The 17,493-nt window shown below is 44.2% G+C and overlaps 1 protein-coding gene and 1 pseudogene across 1 annotated transcript; both read left to right on the top strand.

The window, feature by feature from the left end:
• The first annotated feature begins 2,725 nt into the window (after nt 1–2,725).
• LOC119266975 lies at nt 2,726–9,718 on the top strand (annotated as a pseudogene).
• Nucleotides 9,719–14,962: 5,244 nt separating this feature from the next.
• Nucleotides 14,963–15,930, top strand: LOC119266974 (metallothionein-like protein 1). The gene is made up of 2 exons (XM_037548258.1): nt 14,963–15,121; nt 15,465–15,930. The coding sequence occupies exons 1-2, from the start codon at nt 15,057–15,059 to the stop codon at nt 15,628–15,630; spliced, it is 231 nt and encodes a 76-aa protein (XP_037404155.1). The 5' UTR covers nt 14,963–15,056; the 3' UTR covers nt 15,631–15,930.
• The last annotated feature ends 1,563 nt before the right edge of the window (nt 15,931–17,493 follow it).

Genomic DNA, 17,493 nt, shown 5'->3' with positions numbered 1-17,493 from the left:
TGGACAGACAAGTGTCAGGAAAGTTTCCAGGCGCTCAAAGGCAAGTTGACTTCTGCCCCCGTGCTTGCACCACCTGATACTAAGAAGGACTTCGTTATTTACTGCGACGCTTCCCGTCAAGGATTAGGCTGTGTCCTAATGCAGGAGCGCAGGGTGATTGCTTATGCCTCTCATCAACTGCGCCCTCACGAAGAAAACTACCCAGTTCACAACCTCGAGCTGGCTGCTGTCATTCATGCACTGAAGCAGTGGCGACATTACCTTCTCGGTAATCATTGTGAGATCTTCACTGACCATCAAAGTCTGAAGTATCTGTTTACTCAGCCAGATCTGAACCTCCGTCAGCAGAGATGGATGGAGACTGTTGCAGACTTTGACGTGGGTATATCCTATACCCCCGGCAAGGCTAATATAATGGCTGATGCCTTGAGCCGCAAGTCTTACTGCAACCACCTCCAGGTTCATAAAGTTCAGCCCTCGCTTGTCGAAGAATTTAGAAAGCTGAACCTCCATATTGTTCCTCTTGGAGCACTCGCTCCCCCTCCCCCGGAATTCCGCAAGATGAATCTTCTTGTTATTACTAAGGGTTCTCTAAATACCCTGACTGTCGTACCAGATCTCGTAGCTGGTATAAAGACTATACAAGGTTATGACTCTGAAGTCCATAAGATTAAACGCCATCTAGCAGAAGGAAAGCCCTCATTCTTCACTATCGCCGACGATGGCGCCTTGTATTTCAAAGGCCGCCTAGTGGTACCATGTTCGAAGAAAAACCTGGATAAGACTAAAAGGGTTATGCAAGAAGCTCATGATACGCATATGTCCATCCATCCTGGTAGTACAAAGATGTACCAGGATATTCGTCAAAGATTCTGGTGGTCTAATATGAAGCAGGACATTGCTCGTTATGTTGCTGAGTGTGACGTATGTCGCCGTATCAAAGCAGAGCATCAGAGGCCTGCTGGAACTCTGCAACCTATCTCTATTCTTGAATGGAAATGGGACCATGTTGAGATGGACTTCGTCACTGGATTTCCAAAATCGCAGAAAGGTAATGATGCTATTCTTGTCGTCATTGACCGGCTTTCTAAAGTTGCACATTTTCTGGCGGTCAAAGAGACAATCACTGCTAGTCAGCTTGCTACTCTCTACATGGCCAGAATTGTTTCACTTCACGGTATTCCACTGGTTATCAGTTCAGACCGTGGCAGCTTATTCACTTCAAGATTCTGGGCAAGTTTCCAAGAAGCTATGGGGACTCATCTGTCGTTCAGTACTGCGTTTCATCCTCAGTCGCAAGGACATGTTGAACGTGTCAACCAAGTTCTCGAAGACATGCTTCGAGCTTGTGTAATATCATTCAGCAAGAAATGGGAGGAATCTCTTCCATATGTCGAGTTCTCTTATAATAATAGCTATCAAGCTGGTCTGAAGATGTCCTCCTTCGAAGTGCTATATGGACGAAAGTGTCGAACCCCTCTGAACTGGTCAGAAACGGGGGAATGTCCACTCTTTGGTCCGGATATTATCCAACAGGCCGAAGGACAAGTTCGCATTATTCGCGAGAATCTCAAGACTGCTCAGTCACGTCAGAAAAGTCAGTATGACCGTCATCACCAAGACATGGTCTATCAACCTGGCAAAAAGGCTTATCTTCGAGTTACACCAATGAAGGGTGCTCACCGCTTCGAGATCAAAGGAAAGTTAGCTCCCCGCTATATTGGTCCTTTCACTATTCTCGAAAGGCGTGGAAAAGTGGCATATCAACTGGAGCTTCCGTCAAACCTTTCTCAGGTTCACGATGTGTTCCACGTGTCGCAACTTCGATGCTGCTTCAAGGACCCAATCCGAGCAGTGGACCATGAAGTGCTCGAATTGCAACAGGACCTCTCCTATAAAGAGCATCCGGTCCGCATTCTCGACCAAGCTGAACGCCGCACCCGTCAGAAGGCGATCAAGTTCCTCAAGATCCAGTGGTCGAATCACTCTGAAGACGAAGCCACCTGGGAACGCGAGGATCGTCTTCGCGATGAATACCCTGCACTGTTTCCTTCTACCTCCTAAATTCGGGACGAGATTTCTTGTAGTGGAGGAGATTTGTAACGCCCGGATAATCATGCTACAGTGATCTCACGTTAATGGTGACACGTCACCTCTGTCACTGTAATTAATCTCGGGTTAATTCAAAACCGTTTCAAATTTAAACCCTAAATAAGTCAAACGACAAAAGTTTTCAAAATATTAAACTAAAATGTTCGGTTTGTACTAAATATTACATAGATAATTATGGTGTAGAGGATACAGTTTTATAAAATGCATAAATGTTTTAAATTGAATTGAAACAGAAAAGAAACTGTGAAAACAGAAAACAAACAAAAAAGGGAAAAAGAGAGAAAGGCCCCCCACTGGGCTTCGGCCCAGCAGGCCGGCCCATTCGGCCACCGGCCCAACCGGCCACCAGCCGGCGCCCCCATAACCCCCCACTCCTCTCGTGACCTAGATCGACCCAACCACCCACTTCCCCCACTCCCTCGTCCCCTCCCTCCTCCCGATCCGATCTGGATCGGGGGAACGACTCCGCCGCCCGGAACGAACTGCGCCGCCGCCTGGACGTCGCCAGACCTCCCCGCCGGACTGCCTCCCCTCCGGCGGACGTCTCCAACCCCCACCTCGCGCCCCACTGCCCTTAACCCTACGGCCCCAGTGAGCGCCTCCCTCTCCTCGTCTCTCCCTCACCGCGCCGCCCCGTTCCTCCCCGTCGCCGCTACCCCCGCCGTGGCCTCTCCCTAGCTCGCCGGCGTCTTCTCGTTCCTGCCCGCGGTCGTCGCTTGCCGTCAACCGTTGCTGGCTGCTGGCCCTCCCTGCCGCAGCCTCGCAACGCCGCCCGACCACCGCCGTTCGCCGCCGGCTGCACTTGCTGCACGCGCCCTGGCCGTGCCGCTCGCTCTGGCCTTGTCGTTCCCATGCGCGCTCCAAGCGCATCCCGCCCCGCACCCACAGCCACCAGCTTGCGCCCCGTCGCCCACCTCCTTGCTCGCGCCCTGCTGGTCCCGCCCCGCTCTCCCTCGCCGACTCCCTGCGCTTGCCTCGCCCAGCTGCCGTGGCCGGCCGGTGTGACGCGCCGCCGAGCGCGCCCCCAACACCAGTACTGCTAGAGCTATCACTGCAATGAGCAAGACATGCATGGTGTTCTTCTTCTTACTTGAGCAGAATATATCTTTGTCTTTTGAGCATATGGGATTGCCTTCTAGTATAGTGACGTGATTACACAACATATAAAATAAAAATCAGCTCAGCTAAAAAATATCAGCTGCAACCGCTCTATCAATTAATGATTATAAGATTATAACATGTCTTCATTGTCTCACATGACAAACTTGCTAGTGGTCTTTCTAAACAACTGAACCTTCTCAAGGAGAAAAAAAGGTACATAGTTTCTAAATATGCGTGGTTATTGATTGGTTCTTACGTGCCTTTCATGTTGAAAGCACTATGTTATAAAGTTCTACATGCTAGTATATGAAATAGAAGCACCTAAATTGGACTTCGATAACCATCCGTTTGGAGCTCAACTGCTTCAGCCATCGGGCACTGCAGCTAGAGTAGCAGCTTACGTTTAAACAATTTCTAGTTCAGATTAATCTTCTGCTACCTGGGGCAGGTATTCATGTACTTAAGTACTTTCCTTATCTAAGCTTATATTTGGGACGGAAATCTCTTGTTGAGGTGGTAAATTTGATTACCAGCAGGAAGTGAGCCTAGCCCAGCACTACCTGTCAGTTTGCCAATTGAACGTTTCTTGCTTGATTCCGCTTTCATTACAGGTCTCGTCTTTAACCAGTAATTGCTTTCTTAGTAGCAGCATTATAAATCCGTTGAATTGATCTATTCAGATAATACGGATGGATGAGGTCACACAAGCCGTTGAAAACTTGAAAAAGGAATGGAGCCAAGCAGTTGCACAGCTTGAGGTGTGCATTGCTGCAATTGAATCTTGTGGGAAGATGGGAAAAGGGACAGAAGAAGCAATGTCTCTTCCTAGGTTGAACGGTTCTGCACAGGATGCACTGCAATTGCTCAATGCACTGCAGTGCAGACTTGATCTTCTGGCAGAGCAGCTACCCACTTTTGAAGAAGTTCAGTCTGGACAGGCAACCTTAGGGTCATGGAAGGAACAATATCAGAGGTAAGCTGTTCTTAGAGTTCTTTCTTGCTTGCTTTGTTTCTTTAGTTTTTGTATACAACTGATTTTTGTTTCTCAGGCTGCGTGTGAGACTGAGGAGTGCTAACTTACAAGCAAAAGCGAACATGGGAAAGGCTGCTCAAGAAGAGGTGTGTGGTTTTTCTTCAGAGTATGCTCCATTAATTTGATACTTTACTAACTGAGCAATGCTAGCTTACCGTGATTTAAGGTGCTCTCACAATCTAATTTTGCTTTCTCTAGAGGGAGCTTCTTCTGGGAGGTGGAGAAGAGTCCACTATCCGTAGGCGTAATCTCCAGTAAGTTGATTAAATGAGGTCTTTGCATTGTTGGCATATCGTTGGAATATTTGAGACGTTAGTTGTATAATGGGTTTGATGATATGTTCAGTTTCACGAGAATTTCCTGCAAGTGTAGAACTCATGAAGGCCTCCATAGGCTGTGAATTAGTTCTAATGGAACAAGTTTACTTTCCTCATCCGGACTATTGAGAAATTCTATTTAACTCCTTAAATTGTGGAACTGGTTATTTAACCCTCTCATATGGCCATTAGTGGTTCGTATTAGTGTTTCTACTGACGTGGAGGTTATTTTGCCACTCTAGCAGCTTACACCACAGAATATGCAATGGTGACATCCAGTCAATCATCAGCAGCAAATAAAAAATGGACCTCTTATCTTCTTCACCCTCATCCTGTGTTCTGTCCACTTGCCAGCCCCATCACTGGCAGAACTCCCATGAATGTCAGTGCTCAGTTAAACTGCAGGGAGAAACTGTAACAATATTTATGCAGCCACAAGCACATTTCCTGCCTAGAAGAATGCAGATATGCTAACTCCATTTTATCGGGAATTTCGGTAAGGTAAGCCATGTTTTTTGAAGGTAGACACGTCAGTTACCCATGATAAATGACGGAGAACCTAAAGTAACTGAATCCAATTGTGCGAATCGAAAGGGGGCGGCAAATTGATCAATCCAAACAAGAATTGAAATAGGCACATGCCAGAAAAGAACAGAAAACACATTAATTGGCAATGACTCCCGTGCTTGAAGGAGAAGAGCTTGGTTGCTAGAGGGATCAAAAAGCTTGTTTGCAAAGTAGGTGCAACCAGACAAATGTGATGGTTGGCTTCTACAGTGAGTGTTGCAAGGCTCAAAGTTGGAGTCATTTAGACAGTCGGTGTGCATAGGGTGCGAGAGGCAGCTGGCATGTTGTGAATGTGTCGACATAGCAGGCAGTCACTGCCAGTCTGCCACGCTTAGTTAATCAATCATGATCTTACCTCCTTTGTATGAAGGCGGTGTGGTACTCACTGGGGATGCTTGCAGATTGGCAGTGGATGCGTGCAGTGATGGAGGGTTATGTCGACGTCCCTATGGGTGACAGTCATGGTGATGTTCACTGCTGATATGGAGAGAACAGGGATAATGATAACTTTCCTTACTTGAACTAGAAAATGTGGCCAACAACAACAACAACAACAACAACAACAAAGCCTTTAGTCCCAAACAAGTTGGGGTAGGCTAGAGGTGAAACCCATAAGATCTCGCAACCAACTCATGGCTCTGGCACATGGATAGCAAGCTTCCACGCACCCCTGTCCATAGCTAGCTCTTTGTCGTTACTCCAATCCTTCAGGTCTCTCTTAACGGACTCCTCCCATGTCAAAATCGGTCGACCCCGCCCTCTCTTGACATTCTCCGCACGCTTTAGCCGTCCGCTATGCACTGGAGCTTCTGGAGGCCTGCGCTGAATATGCCCAAACCATCTCAAACGATGTTGGACAAGCTTCTCCTCAATGGTGCTACCCCAACTCTATCTCGTATATCATCATTCCGGACTCGATCCTTCCTCGTGTGGCCACACATCCATCTCAACATACGCATCTCCGCCACACCTAACTGTTGAACATGTCGCCTTTTAGTCGGCCAACACTCCGCGCCATACAACATTGCGGGTCGAACCGCCGTCCTGTAGAACTTGCCTTTTAGCTTTTGTGGCACTCTCTTGTCACAGAGAATGCCAGAAGCTTGGCGCCACTTCATCCATCCGGCTTTGATTCGATGGTTCACATCTTCATCAATACCCCCATCCTCCTGCAACATTGACCCCAAATACCGAAAGGTGTCCTTCCGAGGTACCACCTGGCCATCAAGGCTAACCTCCTCCTCCTCACAGCTAGTAGTACTGAAACCGCACATCATGTACTCGGTTTTAGTTCTACTAAGCCTAAACCCTTTCAATTCCAAGGTTTGTCTCCATAACTCTAACTTCCTATTTACCCCCATCCGACTATCGTCAACTAGCACCACATCATCCGCAAAGAGCATACACCATGGGATATCTCCTTGTATACCCCTTGTGACCTCATCCATCACCAATGCAAAAAGATAAGGGCTCAAAGCTGACCCCTGATGCAGTCCTATCTTAATCGGGAAGTCATCGGTGTCGACATCACTTGTTCGAACACTTGTCACAACATTATTGTACATGTCCTTGATGAGGGTAATGTACTTTGCTGGGACTTTGTGTTTCTCCAAGGCCCACCACATGACATTCCGCGGTATCTTATCATAGGCCTTCTCCAAGTCAATGAACACCATATGCAAGTCCTTCTTATGCTCCCTATATCTCTCCATAAGTTGTCGTACCAAGAAAATGGCTTCCATGGTCGACCTCCCAGGCATGAAACCAAACTGATTTTTGGTCACGCTTGTCATTCCTCTTAAGCGGTGCTCAATGACTCTCTCCCATAGCTTCATTGTATGGCTCATCAGCTTAATCCCACGGTAATTAGTACAACTCTGAACACCCCCCTTGTTCTTGAAGATTGGTACTAATATACTCCGTCTCCATTCTTCTGGCATCTTGTTTGCCCGAAAAATGAGGTTGAAAAGCTTGGTTAGACATACTATCGCTATGTCCCCGAGACCTTTCCACACCTCAATGGGGATACAATCAGGGCCCATCGCCTTGCCTCCTTTCATCCTTTTTAAAGCCTCCTTCACCTCAGACTCCTGGATGCGCCGCACAAAACGCATGCTGGTCTCATCAAAGGAGTCATTCAGTTCAATGGTAGAACTCTCATTCTCCCCATTGAACAGCTTGTCGAAGTACTCCCGCCATCTATGCTTAATCTCTTCGTCCTTCACCAAGAGTTGGCCTGCTCCGTCCTTGATGCATTTGACTTGGCCAATATCCCTCATCTTCCTCTCCCGGATCTTAGCCATCTTATAGATGTCCCTTTCACCTTCCTTCGTGCCTAACCGTTGGTAGAGGTCCTCATATGCCCGACCCCTTGCTTCACCAACAGCTCGCTTTGCGGCCTTCTTCGCCATCTTGTACTTCTCTATGTTGTCGCACTCCTATCCAGGTATAGGCGTCTGAAGCAATCTTTCTTCTCTTTAAGCGCCTTCTGGACATCATCATTCCACCACCAGGTATCCTTATCTTCGCTTCTCCTTCCCCTGGACACTCCAAACTCCTCCGAGGCCACCTTACGAATGCAAGTCGCCATCTTCATCCACACATTGTCCGCATCCCCTCCTTCCTCCCAAGGGCCCTCCTTAAATACCCTCTCCTTGAACACCTGAGCTACCTCCCCCTTGAGCTTCCACCACTTCGTTCTAGCGACCTTGGCATGCTTATCCCGCTGGACACGAATTCGAAAGCGGAAGTCAGCAACCACCAGCTTATGCTGGGGTACAACACTCTCCCCAGGTATCACCTTACAGTCTAGGCACGCACGCCTATCTTCTCTTCTCGAGAGGATGAAATCAATCTGGCTAGAGTGTTGGCCACTACTAAAAGTCACCAGATGTGATTCTCTCTTTCTAAAGAGGGTGTTAGCTACAATCATGTTGTAGGCTAGAGCAAAGCTTAAGACATCTTCCTTACTTGAACTAGAAAATGTGGTCAACAAATTAGATATTGTTGTGTTGATGTAACTCTTTCATATGACGTCAAAATGAAATCGCAGTGCACTAATTAAAAAAAATCACCTTATATATTATTTAATAATTCTGTAATTTATGTTTGTACAATGAACACAAACCTGCTAACTGATGTAGGACAAAGGCTGGGATGACATCTGCTGCAGAAAGTATTACTGAGAGCCTCCGTAGGTCTCGGCAGTTGATGGTTCAGGTTAGCACTCCTGCTCGTATAGTTGATATCTCATATTGCTAATGATTTCTTGGTCGCAAGTTCAAAAGTAATTTATTATATGTTTTTTGACAGGAAGTGGAAAGAAGCGCTAATACCTTGTCAACTTTTGGTAAGTTTTCCTGTGATTAAGCCTGTGCATAGGATGCTCGCTTGTAAGGTTCTGTACATTTAAGCCTGGTCAAGCTTTCCTTACAAATGTACAGTTATTTGATTATAGACTTTTGTTGGTTATTAATTTGTTACTAAGGAACCATGGCAGTCATGTGCTCCATATGAATAAGAACTACTCTGTTTCTGTCATTTAACGCATTTCCAGACCTATCGAGGCCAAGTTGCTAGCTAATTCTTTTCTAATGCAGATGAATCGACAAGTGTTCTCCGAAAGGCTGAAGGTGAATATCAAGGACACCGCTCTTTGCTGATGCGCACCCGTGGTTTGCTCTCCACGATGCAATGACAAGATGTTCTTGATAGGTATGTAGCACCAATCGTTTATGATTTGGTGGGTCGTGCAGTCTTTCATTCTGGTCTTTCAGTCAAACAAAAGAAGTGGAACAAATGTCTTTTAAGTCATGTATACCTGCTCCAGTTGCAATATGCATTTGGTTTCCATCCGCAAGACGAGTTTTTGCTTGTGTAATAACAATACTGTCTGGGTCGGGTTGTACTGGTTTCTAACTATTATCTCTTTCCAGGATCATCCTGACTGTTGGGTTCCTCATATTCTCCTTAGCAGTTCTGTATGTTGTCTCGAGACGTATTGGCCTGTTGACACTGCAAAGGAAGTTGGCTGATGCAATCAGATCGGGCTCAGTATCAGCTGGAGACATATTGGGTAAAGTACCCCAAGATGGACCTGCCCCAACAAATGCTCCTCGCGTCTATGATGAACTGTGATTTACTTCCATCCATTGTTTGTTGTACATGAGCTTACAACCAGAAGCAAGCTAACCTTTCAGAGTTGTTATTTCTTAGTTCATGTTGTCTAATGTTTTGAGTCTTGCTCTTGATACTTTGATAGATAGTTAGTCATTCATTTATTCTGCCCCCTTTATTTCTTGGTTAATTTAGCTGTTGTGCTGATATATATTACACCGTGGAATGGTAAGGGGTTGTTGCATTACATCCTCATGAAGATATTAGATACCGTTTTGGTTCTTTCCTCCTGGAATAGGAGAGGAGAACAGGAACAGTCAGTCAGGAGAATGTTGTTTGAATGTGTGGTCATGCATCTTAGTGGTTCATCTAGACTAGTTGCTGAGAATTGGGTAGACATGGGAAGCAACTGTATTGTACCAGTGTCTGTTTTGAATATATCTTACTTCAGGTAAGAAATATCTTGGAACAATAATTTGTCGGTTCATGCGTTCTAGTCTCACTCATACTTCCATGAGGAGAATGTAAGAGATAATTCTTCTGGGTTGATTGGGAATGTAAGAGATAATTCTTCTGGGTTGATTGGGTTCTTGTTCTTCCCTTCTTTATACGTAGATCTTTATTACTGGTTCTTTTTTTTTTTAGCAATACTAGTTCTTCTTGTCGGGTAGCAAGAAAGAACCAGTGGTCACCGAGAGAGGCCCATACTAGAAATGGGTTCATAGTGGCCTGAAATGGGGCTTGAACCTGCTGAACTGTCACTGGGTCCATGCTGGCCAGCCCAAACCATCTATCATCAGGCACGCCTCAAAAGAAAAAAAACCTATCATGAGGCTGTGTGTATATTTATATCTGTTGGAATTTTGCTAGTAGGCCTTTGGCCCAAAGCCCAACTAAAATTCTGAAATTCTCTTGGCCCATTCATGCACACATATGAGTGGAGTGAGTGAGGCTAAAGTTTAGTCCCACCTCGGAAGTTGAGAGAGAGTTGCACATCTTTATAAGATGAGCTCTTCTACCACTTGTATGAGCATGAGAAGAGGAGACCTACACGCGTGCTCCTCCTTGCTCCCCTCGCCATGCCACGCCGGTTTCTCACCACCGTTCCAGATCATTGCGCCGCCAAGCAAGTCTTCTCCATCCCTCCTTCCGGCGTGCACCGCGAGAAGGGACAGCAGGCCTCCGGAACCCCGCCTCTTGTGATCCTGTACGGGAGAGGGGCGATCAGGTTTTTGGGGAGCACACTCGCGCGACTGCTGGCAGCGACGACTTCGCGAACGACGACTTCTTCCCCGGCCTCGGCAACCTCGTCCTCGACGACATGGGCGACAACGTCAACGCCGGCGGTGCTGCACCCGCTGCACCGTATGTGATTCTATCCTTCCTGTTCGAGATCGTGGTAGAATTCATGCTTCTAGTATGTGCCCTAGATGTGATATGTTCATCTGCTATGCTAGTTCGCATGACTAGTTTAACCTCTGCTGCTGTGGTCATGATTTATCTTCTGTTTATTCGGATTAAATCTCATAGTAATTTGCTCATATTTCCAACAATATCTACTCGGGGCTTCTGTTTGGGAGCAAGGGCCCAACATTTTCCTCTAGCTTCATGGCATGAGGATTTTCAGCCGTTGCTTGAGCAAGCGTGGACTACTGAAAATGACAAAAGGGGATATAAGTATTTGAATTTTAGAACTTTTTTTATATGTTGGTTGAAAAGTATGGATATATTTTTATTACTTCTGGTGTTCTACTGCCATGATGTTTGATGAATAGATTAAACATTTTTTTGAGAGGAATATTTTTTGTCTTTCGGATGCATATCTTGCGCTTGTATGTTATTCCAAAGGAGACAGCCGAGGACACGTCGTCGGTAGCAAGCGAGCGCCAGATATATTCATGGATAGGGATATTACACGTGTCCCAACGCAGTGCAAGTAAACAACAGTGCCCGCGTTCATCTGTCATTTTTCTCCCAAAGGAATAAACAGCTAATGCTTGTGCAATTAGTTAAATACTTCACCATACAATATAGTTAAACATTCCGTTGTGGAAAATTCAGTGGTTAACAAATTCAGCTAGTGTTTCATGCCAAGAAAGAAAGAGAAGGGTCAGGAGAAAAGGTTAAGTTGATATATATGAGTGTAGCTTTCTCCAGATATTTGCTTCATGCGTAACAAGTGGTGAGCGAGCTAGTGGCGATCGATTGATAGACAATGAAGTTCACATGGTTATACAGATGCTGAGATGCATGACTCGAATCACGCCTACCGTGTATAGTGGATTGCAAATTCTGTCCGGGTCGTATTCATCTTCTGGTCCATCGATTTTGATTCGACCGATTGGTTGGCTGCTCCACCACCATGTACAGGGCCTGGTCCAACGGATGGATAGGCACAAGCGCAATGATACCCCGATTCTCCACTCATTTCCTGAACAATTTGTGAACACTTTTATAAATCTCATGAATATTTTCTCATATTTGTGAACAATTTTTGAATTCACAACTTTTTAAAATAGGCAAACTTTTTGAAAAAATCATGTCCATTTTAAAAAACTGTGAAGATTTTTATAACTTATGAACATTTTAAAATTTCGTGAGTATTTTTTTCCATATTAGTGATAATTTTAAAACTTAGGGTTATTTTCTAAATTTGTGAGCATTTTCTAAGATTTGTAAATATTTTTTGAAATTCACAAAAATGTAAATTCTTGAATATTTTTACCTACTGGTCCATCAATTTTGATTCGACTGATTGGTCTGTTGGTCCACCACCAACCAACGCATGGATAAGCACAAGCGCAATGATACCCCACCGATACTCCACCCATTTTCTGTTTTTCAAATTCATCAAGATTTTTTTTCATATTCATCAATAATTTTTAAATTTGCAAATGTTTCAAATGTATAATTATTTTTTAAAATTTCAATCCCGTTTTAATGTTTTTGTGTAGATATTTAAAACTCATAATTTTTAAAAAAATCGTGACTGTTTTCAATATTAGTGAACAATTTTTAAATTTATGATTATCGTCTAAATTTGTAAGCGCTTTTTAAAATTGATGAACATCTTTTGAAATTCACAAAAAATAAATTCTTGAATATTTGTTCATCTCGGTGGCGACCAAAACCCCGACGCATGAACAACCACATTCCTAGGGAGGTTAGAATTTTAGAATGATTTTAAATTCACAGACATTTTCCATGAATTTGTAATGACCAAATACATCGGCACCTTGAACACAACAACCTTCTTTTGCTCCTTGCCTATACAACCAAGTAGTGGGGAGGCGACATGTAGTGGACTGACAAAAGCAAGAATGTCGGTTCCGATATTGTCATGCGAGACCCATGACTGACTAGACTCTTATAGGTGGGGTCCACATAGAGAAAAAAAAATACTAGATCTCTCCTAAACTTCTATTCTTCTTTTTAGAAAACACAACATAGACGCAGATGATCACAATACACATGCACAAAGTCTCTACACCCCTTGAGCATCTCCAAGAGACCAAGACGATAGATCTCGAGATTGACGAAGTCGTTGCTACACCTTGTAACCGACGGGCACGCCATACAATTGAAAGAATTACGCCAAAAGTCCCAAAAAAATCCAACAAATATGCAAGCATCCATGTCAAGTCTAGAACTTGAACCAGCCGGATGGGCTAGTTCCACCACAAGGAATCTTACCACTAAGCTAGGCCTTTGTTCCTAAGGAGCTTAGTAAATTGTAAGGATACTATGTAACATTATGCCGCTCACCTCGTTATTCGTTCAACCTCACGTACACTAGCTAATTGCCCGTGCGTTGCAACGACCGCATACATATTCTAGTGGTTAACACTAATTATATCTGGCATATGCCTTATACACATTATATTATACCTGGATAAGATTTAATTTGATTTGAGTATGTATAGGGAATGCAAGGGAAGTTTTCATTTAGTTGAGGTTTTGGTAAGATTTGTTTTGATTTGTATCTGTAGGTGAAGAAAAAGAAAGTTTCGATTTAGTTGTAATTTTGGGAAGATCTGTTTTGATTTGATTGAGTTAATGTAGGATATCATTTTTAGGGAATTATTGATTTGGCTGTGATTTTAGGAAAATTTGATTTGATTTGATTGAGTTAATGTAGGGCATGATTTTAGAAAAAAAGTATTAATTTGGTTTGAATTGTTCCAAGTTACTCTATTTATGTTGGTTTTAGTTTGGTGCAACATTGGTTGAGAGTACCAAAAAATCAACAGGAAAACCAAGGAGGAAGGGGGCCGTGAGGAGGAAAAAATGGAGTGAGGAGGGGAGGCAACGGAACCAACTCCCTTCTCTCTGTTTTGATTTTGTTCCTCCTTTTGTATCTCTATTTTTTCTAGTGGTTTCCCCTGAAAACGCATTAACTGTCCTTTATTGACTTATCAAATATATTTTCTTTGGTAAGTCAAAAAATATATTTACCAAATAAATCTTAGAATTTTTCTTGGTAGGTAAGTCATGTACATGATTTTATTTGGTAAACATTTACTTACATGACTATTATGACTAAGCATGTAAATCATGACCTAATGCATTAAAAATAATATATGCATTGAAACACACATGAATTATCTTTGCCACTAAAGAGGAGTTACGTTACCTAATCCTTTGAGGTATATGGTGCTAGTTAGAGAGATACATGAGATGATGAAGGATGCGAGGGAGATCTTTGTTAGTAAGATTAGTCGTACTCAGAAAAAAGTTAGCCATGCCCTTGCTATCTATTGGCGGTGCACTCCACGCGCAATGTGGTGTGGTTAGGAGGAGTCACTGATGATATTGTTACTCTTTGTAAGAATGATGTACCACCCTAAGTAATGAAGATCTCCTATCCTCCGCAAAGAAAGAGTAGTTTGTGGGTTTGTCTCACCTTCTTCCCTAGTTTTTCCTGTAGGCCCCCCTTGGGTTCGTGATCAAATAAAACTAATATAAATAGAGTAATTTAAAATAATCTAGAAAAACACACCCCGCATCAACTCGGTCAAATCATATCGAATCTCAACTAAATCAAAACTTCTATTGCCTTCCCTACTTATACTCAAATCAAATAATATCATACCAAAACCCAAACTAAATCAAAAAAAAAATTCCTTGCTTTCACCTAATTATAATCAAATCATATATTGCAAAACACATACCCTCTCCGCGTGTCAGAAACGCTCCTATATAATGGGACGGAGGGAGTAGATTTATCTTTTTTGTGAGAACCAAAAATATAGAATATGATGGATGTAAGGCATATGTCGGAGAAGATTGATGCTGTATGTCCACGCTACAACGCACGGATAATTAACTAGTCTAGTTAAAAGTAAAATTATATGAAAAAATAGGATGTAGTGATCTCTCTCCATATATACAGAAAAAGCAAGCAATTTGTCGGGCAAATGTTATCACGGGTTGATCCGGAAAAACCACACTCCGGTCCAGCGGGTGAGTAGCTAGCATGATCTGGATGCTTCGTTGATAATTAATCGGGCGTAGGCCACACTTGGCAGGGTGGAACTATCGACGGTGGACGTGTAGCGCGGATGCATGCACGCCGGTAGCGCATTTTGTCCGCGTCCGCCGTCCATGGCGTGGCGATGGACGGACGGGCGACGGTCACCTCGGCAGTGGCGTCCAGCCCATGGCCCCCACGCGCCCCGAGACGTGGACGGTGGATAGCCTCTCTACCCCCTCTATAAATCACGGGACTGCGCACCAACCTTGAAAGCAGAGCAAGATCAGATCAGAGAACAGAGCGGAGCGGATAAACTCGAGTTCGATCATCACCAACCATGTCGTGCTGCGGAGGCAACTGCGGGTGCGGATCCGGCTGCAAGTGCGGCAACGGCTGCGGAGGGTAATTTTTCATCTCCAATCTCCTTCTAAAACCCGCGTTCGATCTCCCGATCTTTATGCCTTCTTTCTCAACCTTTTCCTTAAATCTCTCCTCGATCCATCTTGTTCCGCTGGCCGCTGCCTAACAGCATGCATGTCCATCGATCTCCTCTTGTCCTTATAACAACAACTAAATTAAGAGATGCGCGTGAACAAATCTGCTGAGGAGGAGGGGAAAAAAAATCAAAAAATCTCCCTCCCTTAGATGAGGCCATGCACGATGTCTGTTTGCCTGTCGATTTCTTGGAGAGATCTACAAGAGTCTCTGTGAATTGTGACTGATAATGATCGTCTTGTGCATGCAGGTGCAAGATGTACCCTGAGATGGACGAGGGAGTGAACACCGCCTCCCAGACCCTCATCATGGGCGTTGCCCCCTCCAAGGGCACCCCGTCGTTCGAGGCCGCCGCCGAGAACGGAGGGTGCAAGTGCGGCCCCAACTGCACCTGCAACCCGTGCACCTGCAAGTGATCCATGAGGCCTCAATCAAATCAGATCAAGGAGATGGCATGGATGGACCTGATGAAGGAGCGAGTAGTAGTTATGCATGAATCGCAAGCGTGTGTTTCGTTTTAAATTGCCACCCAGAATAAGACGAGATCTATCGTATCGTATCGAGCTAGTTAATGGATTATCCGTGCCCCTTGTGGCTTGTACCGTGTGCTGTGTAAGGCGTCTTGTGCTGTGATGCGCCTTTTCCTACCTGTTCTAGTTCCGTCCTGATGTGTAGACAATAATAATTTGGAGTTTCTGCCTATGTCCAAATTAGTATGTCCTGATGCTTATGCGTTATCTAATTAGCATCTCAAGAAACAATCTGCTCTAGTTATCCCCATACTAATGGACATGATAACAATCTTATCAATTGTTTGCTGCTATAGACATGATGGCAAAATGTGTCTTTAATTAGATCCAATCAACTGGGTTAAACAAGTTTACTTCGTGGAGGCGCCGAGGCAGCAATCAAGGTTTGCTCTGAATATAATTTTGTTTTTTCCTGTAAGGGTGCGTTTATAAAGAATTTTGATATAGTTGCAAAAGTTCCCAAATATATAACCCAGCTGGCCAGCTTTATAAGCACACATGGAGACCGTTACCCTTATGAGCACCTGCGAATGAGGTTCGATCGCTGGGGCTATCTGCCCTCTTATCCATCTAACAACTTCTTTTTTGAAAGACTTGTGATAATTAATATATGGCACTCCCTATTGGAAGAAAAAGAAGAATTCTATGCCATCCGCAAAAAAGGATGGTCTGGATTGTGCTGATTCGGTACCAACCATTTCAACCTGTTCTAGCGAAATGCTCATGTTGCTTTGGCTGGAGCTGGTTCAAATTCTTTGTAATTTGATTGGACACTTGGACAGTAAGTTATGAGGGTCTATTTTGTGCGCTGCAGTTTTTTTTTCCTTGGATACATTTTCACGCCTGGGGAATTTCTTAAGGAAAGGGTTAACACAAGAAATCCCGCAAGAAAAAAAGGTTAACACAAGAAGAAAGAGTTGAGGGAAGTAAATTATGTCCAAAGAACATAATGATATTGTGGTTGGAGCTACTTCTGACTCGTTATAAAATGTCATTGACAGTAGAGACATGCTTGTGCAGAAACTAGTTGGTTACTGGATTCTATGTGAAGTCACTGATTCTTGCCATTATTTTGGCACAGCAGCGGATATATTGCATAGAAAAGGTTAAGATAAGTGAATTGTATGCCCAAAAGAGCAAAATAGTTCCACTGGTTTCTGCAACGTATTAAGAAAAAAGAAAACAAGAACAACATGTTCTCTGCTGGGATTCGAGCCCAGGTCTCCACGGCCACAACGTGGAATTCTCACCACTAAACTACAGCCACTTTGTGGTCATATTTTCAATCACACCTTTATAGTTCCTTGACAGGCATCAGCTGATGCAAATCGCAAACTTGTGAACACGAAATTGCTTGTTGTCACGAACGGAATGAGAAATCAGTCGCTGACACTCACCGTGAGTCTTTTTCAAACTATCAAGCTTTTTTTGTCGAAGCTATGAAGTCAACAACAATGGGTTCTCAAGAACAAAAAAAATTGTCAACATCGATCTCCTTCTGGGCTAAGCCCAGCCCGCAAAGTACAAAGCCAGCCCGATGATCTAGTCTATCCCATACTTAAGCTCAGCCCATTTGCCCGTCCATTTCTGCTGTGTCCGTCCATGCCCCTCCACTCCGCCGCCGGCTCCACCTGAATGGGAGCCAAGGAGCTGGGATTGGGCAACTTATCTGTGCAATTACGTGGTTGTTTGCATTGGAGCACGGGACCAATGCAGCATGGGAATGAAAGCAACATGGTAATGGTGTTC

This window comes from Triticum dicoccoides, chromosome 3A (assembly GCF_002162155.2).
Source record: "Triticum dicoccoides isolate Atlit2015 ecotype Zavitan chromosome 3A, WEW_v2.0, whole genome shotgun sequence".
Classification (NCBI taxonomy): Eukaryota; Viridiplantae; Streptophyta; class Magnoliopsida; order Poales; family Poaceae; genus Triticum; species Triticum dicoccoides.
Note: the sequence above shows the minus strand (reverse complement) of the source record. Positions and strands in the feature narration are given on the sequence as shown.

Coding starts and splice junctions, on each gene's coding strand:
- LOC119266974 (XM_037548258.1), top strand. CDS start 15,057: ATGTCGTGCTGCGGAGGCAACTGCGGGTGCGGATCCGGCTGCAAGTGC. Junction 15,122..15,464: donor TGCGGCAACGGCTGCGGAGG/GTAATTTTTCAT, acceptor TTGTGCATGCAG/GTGCAAGATGTACCCTGAGA.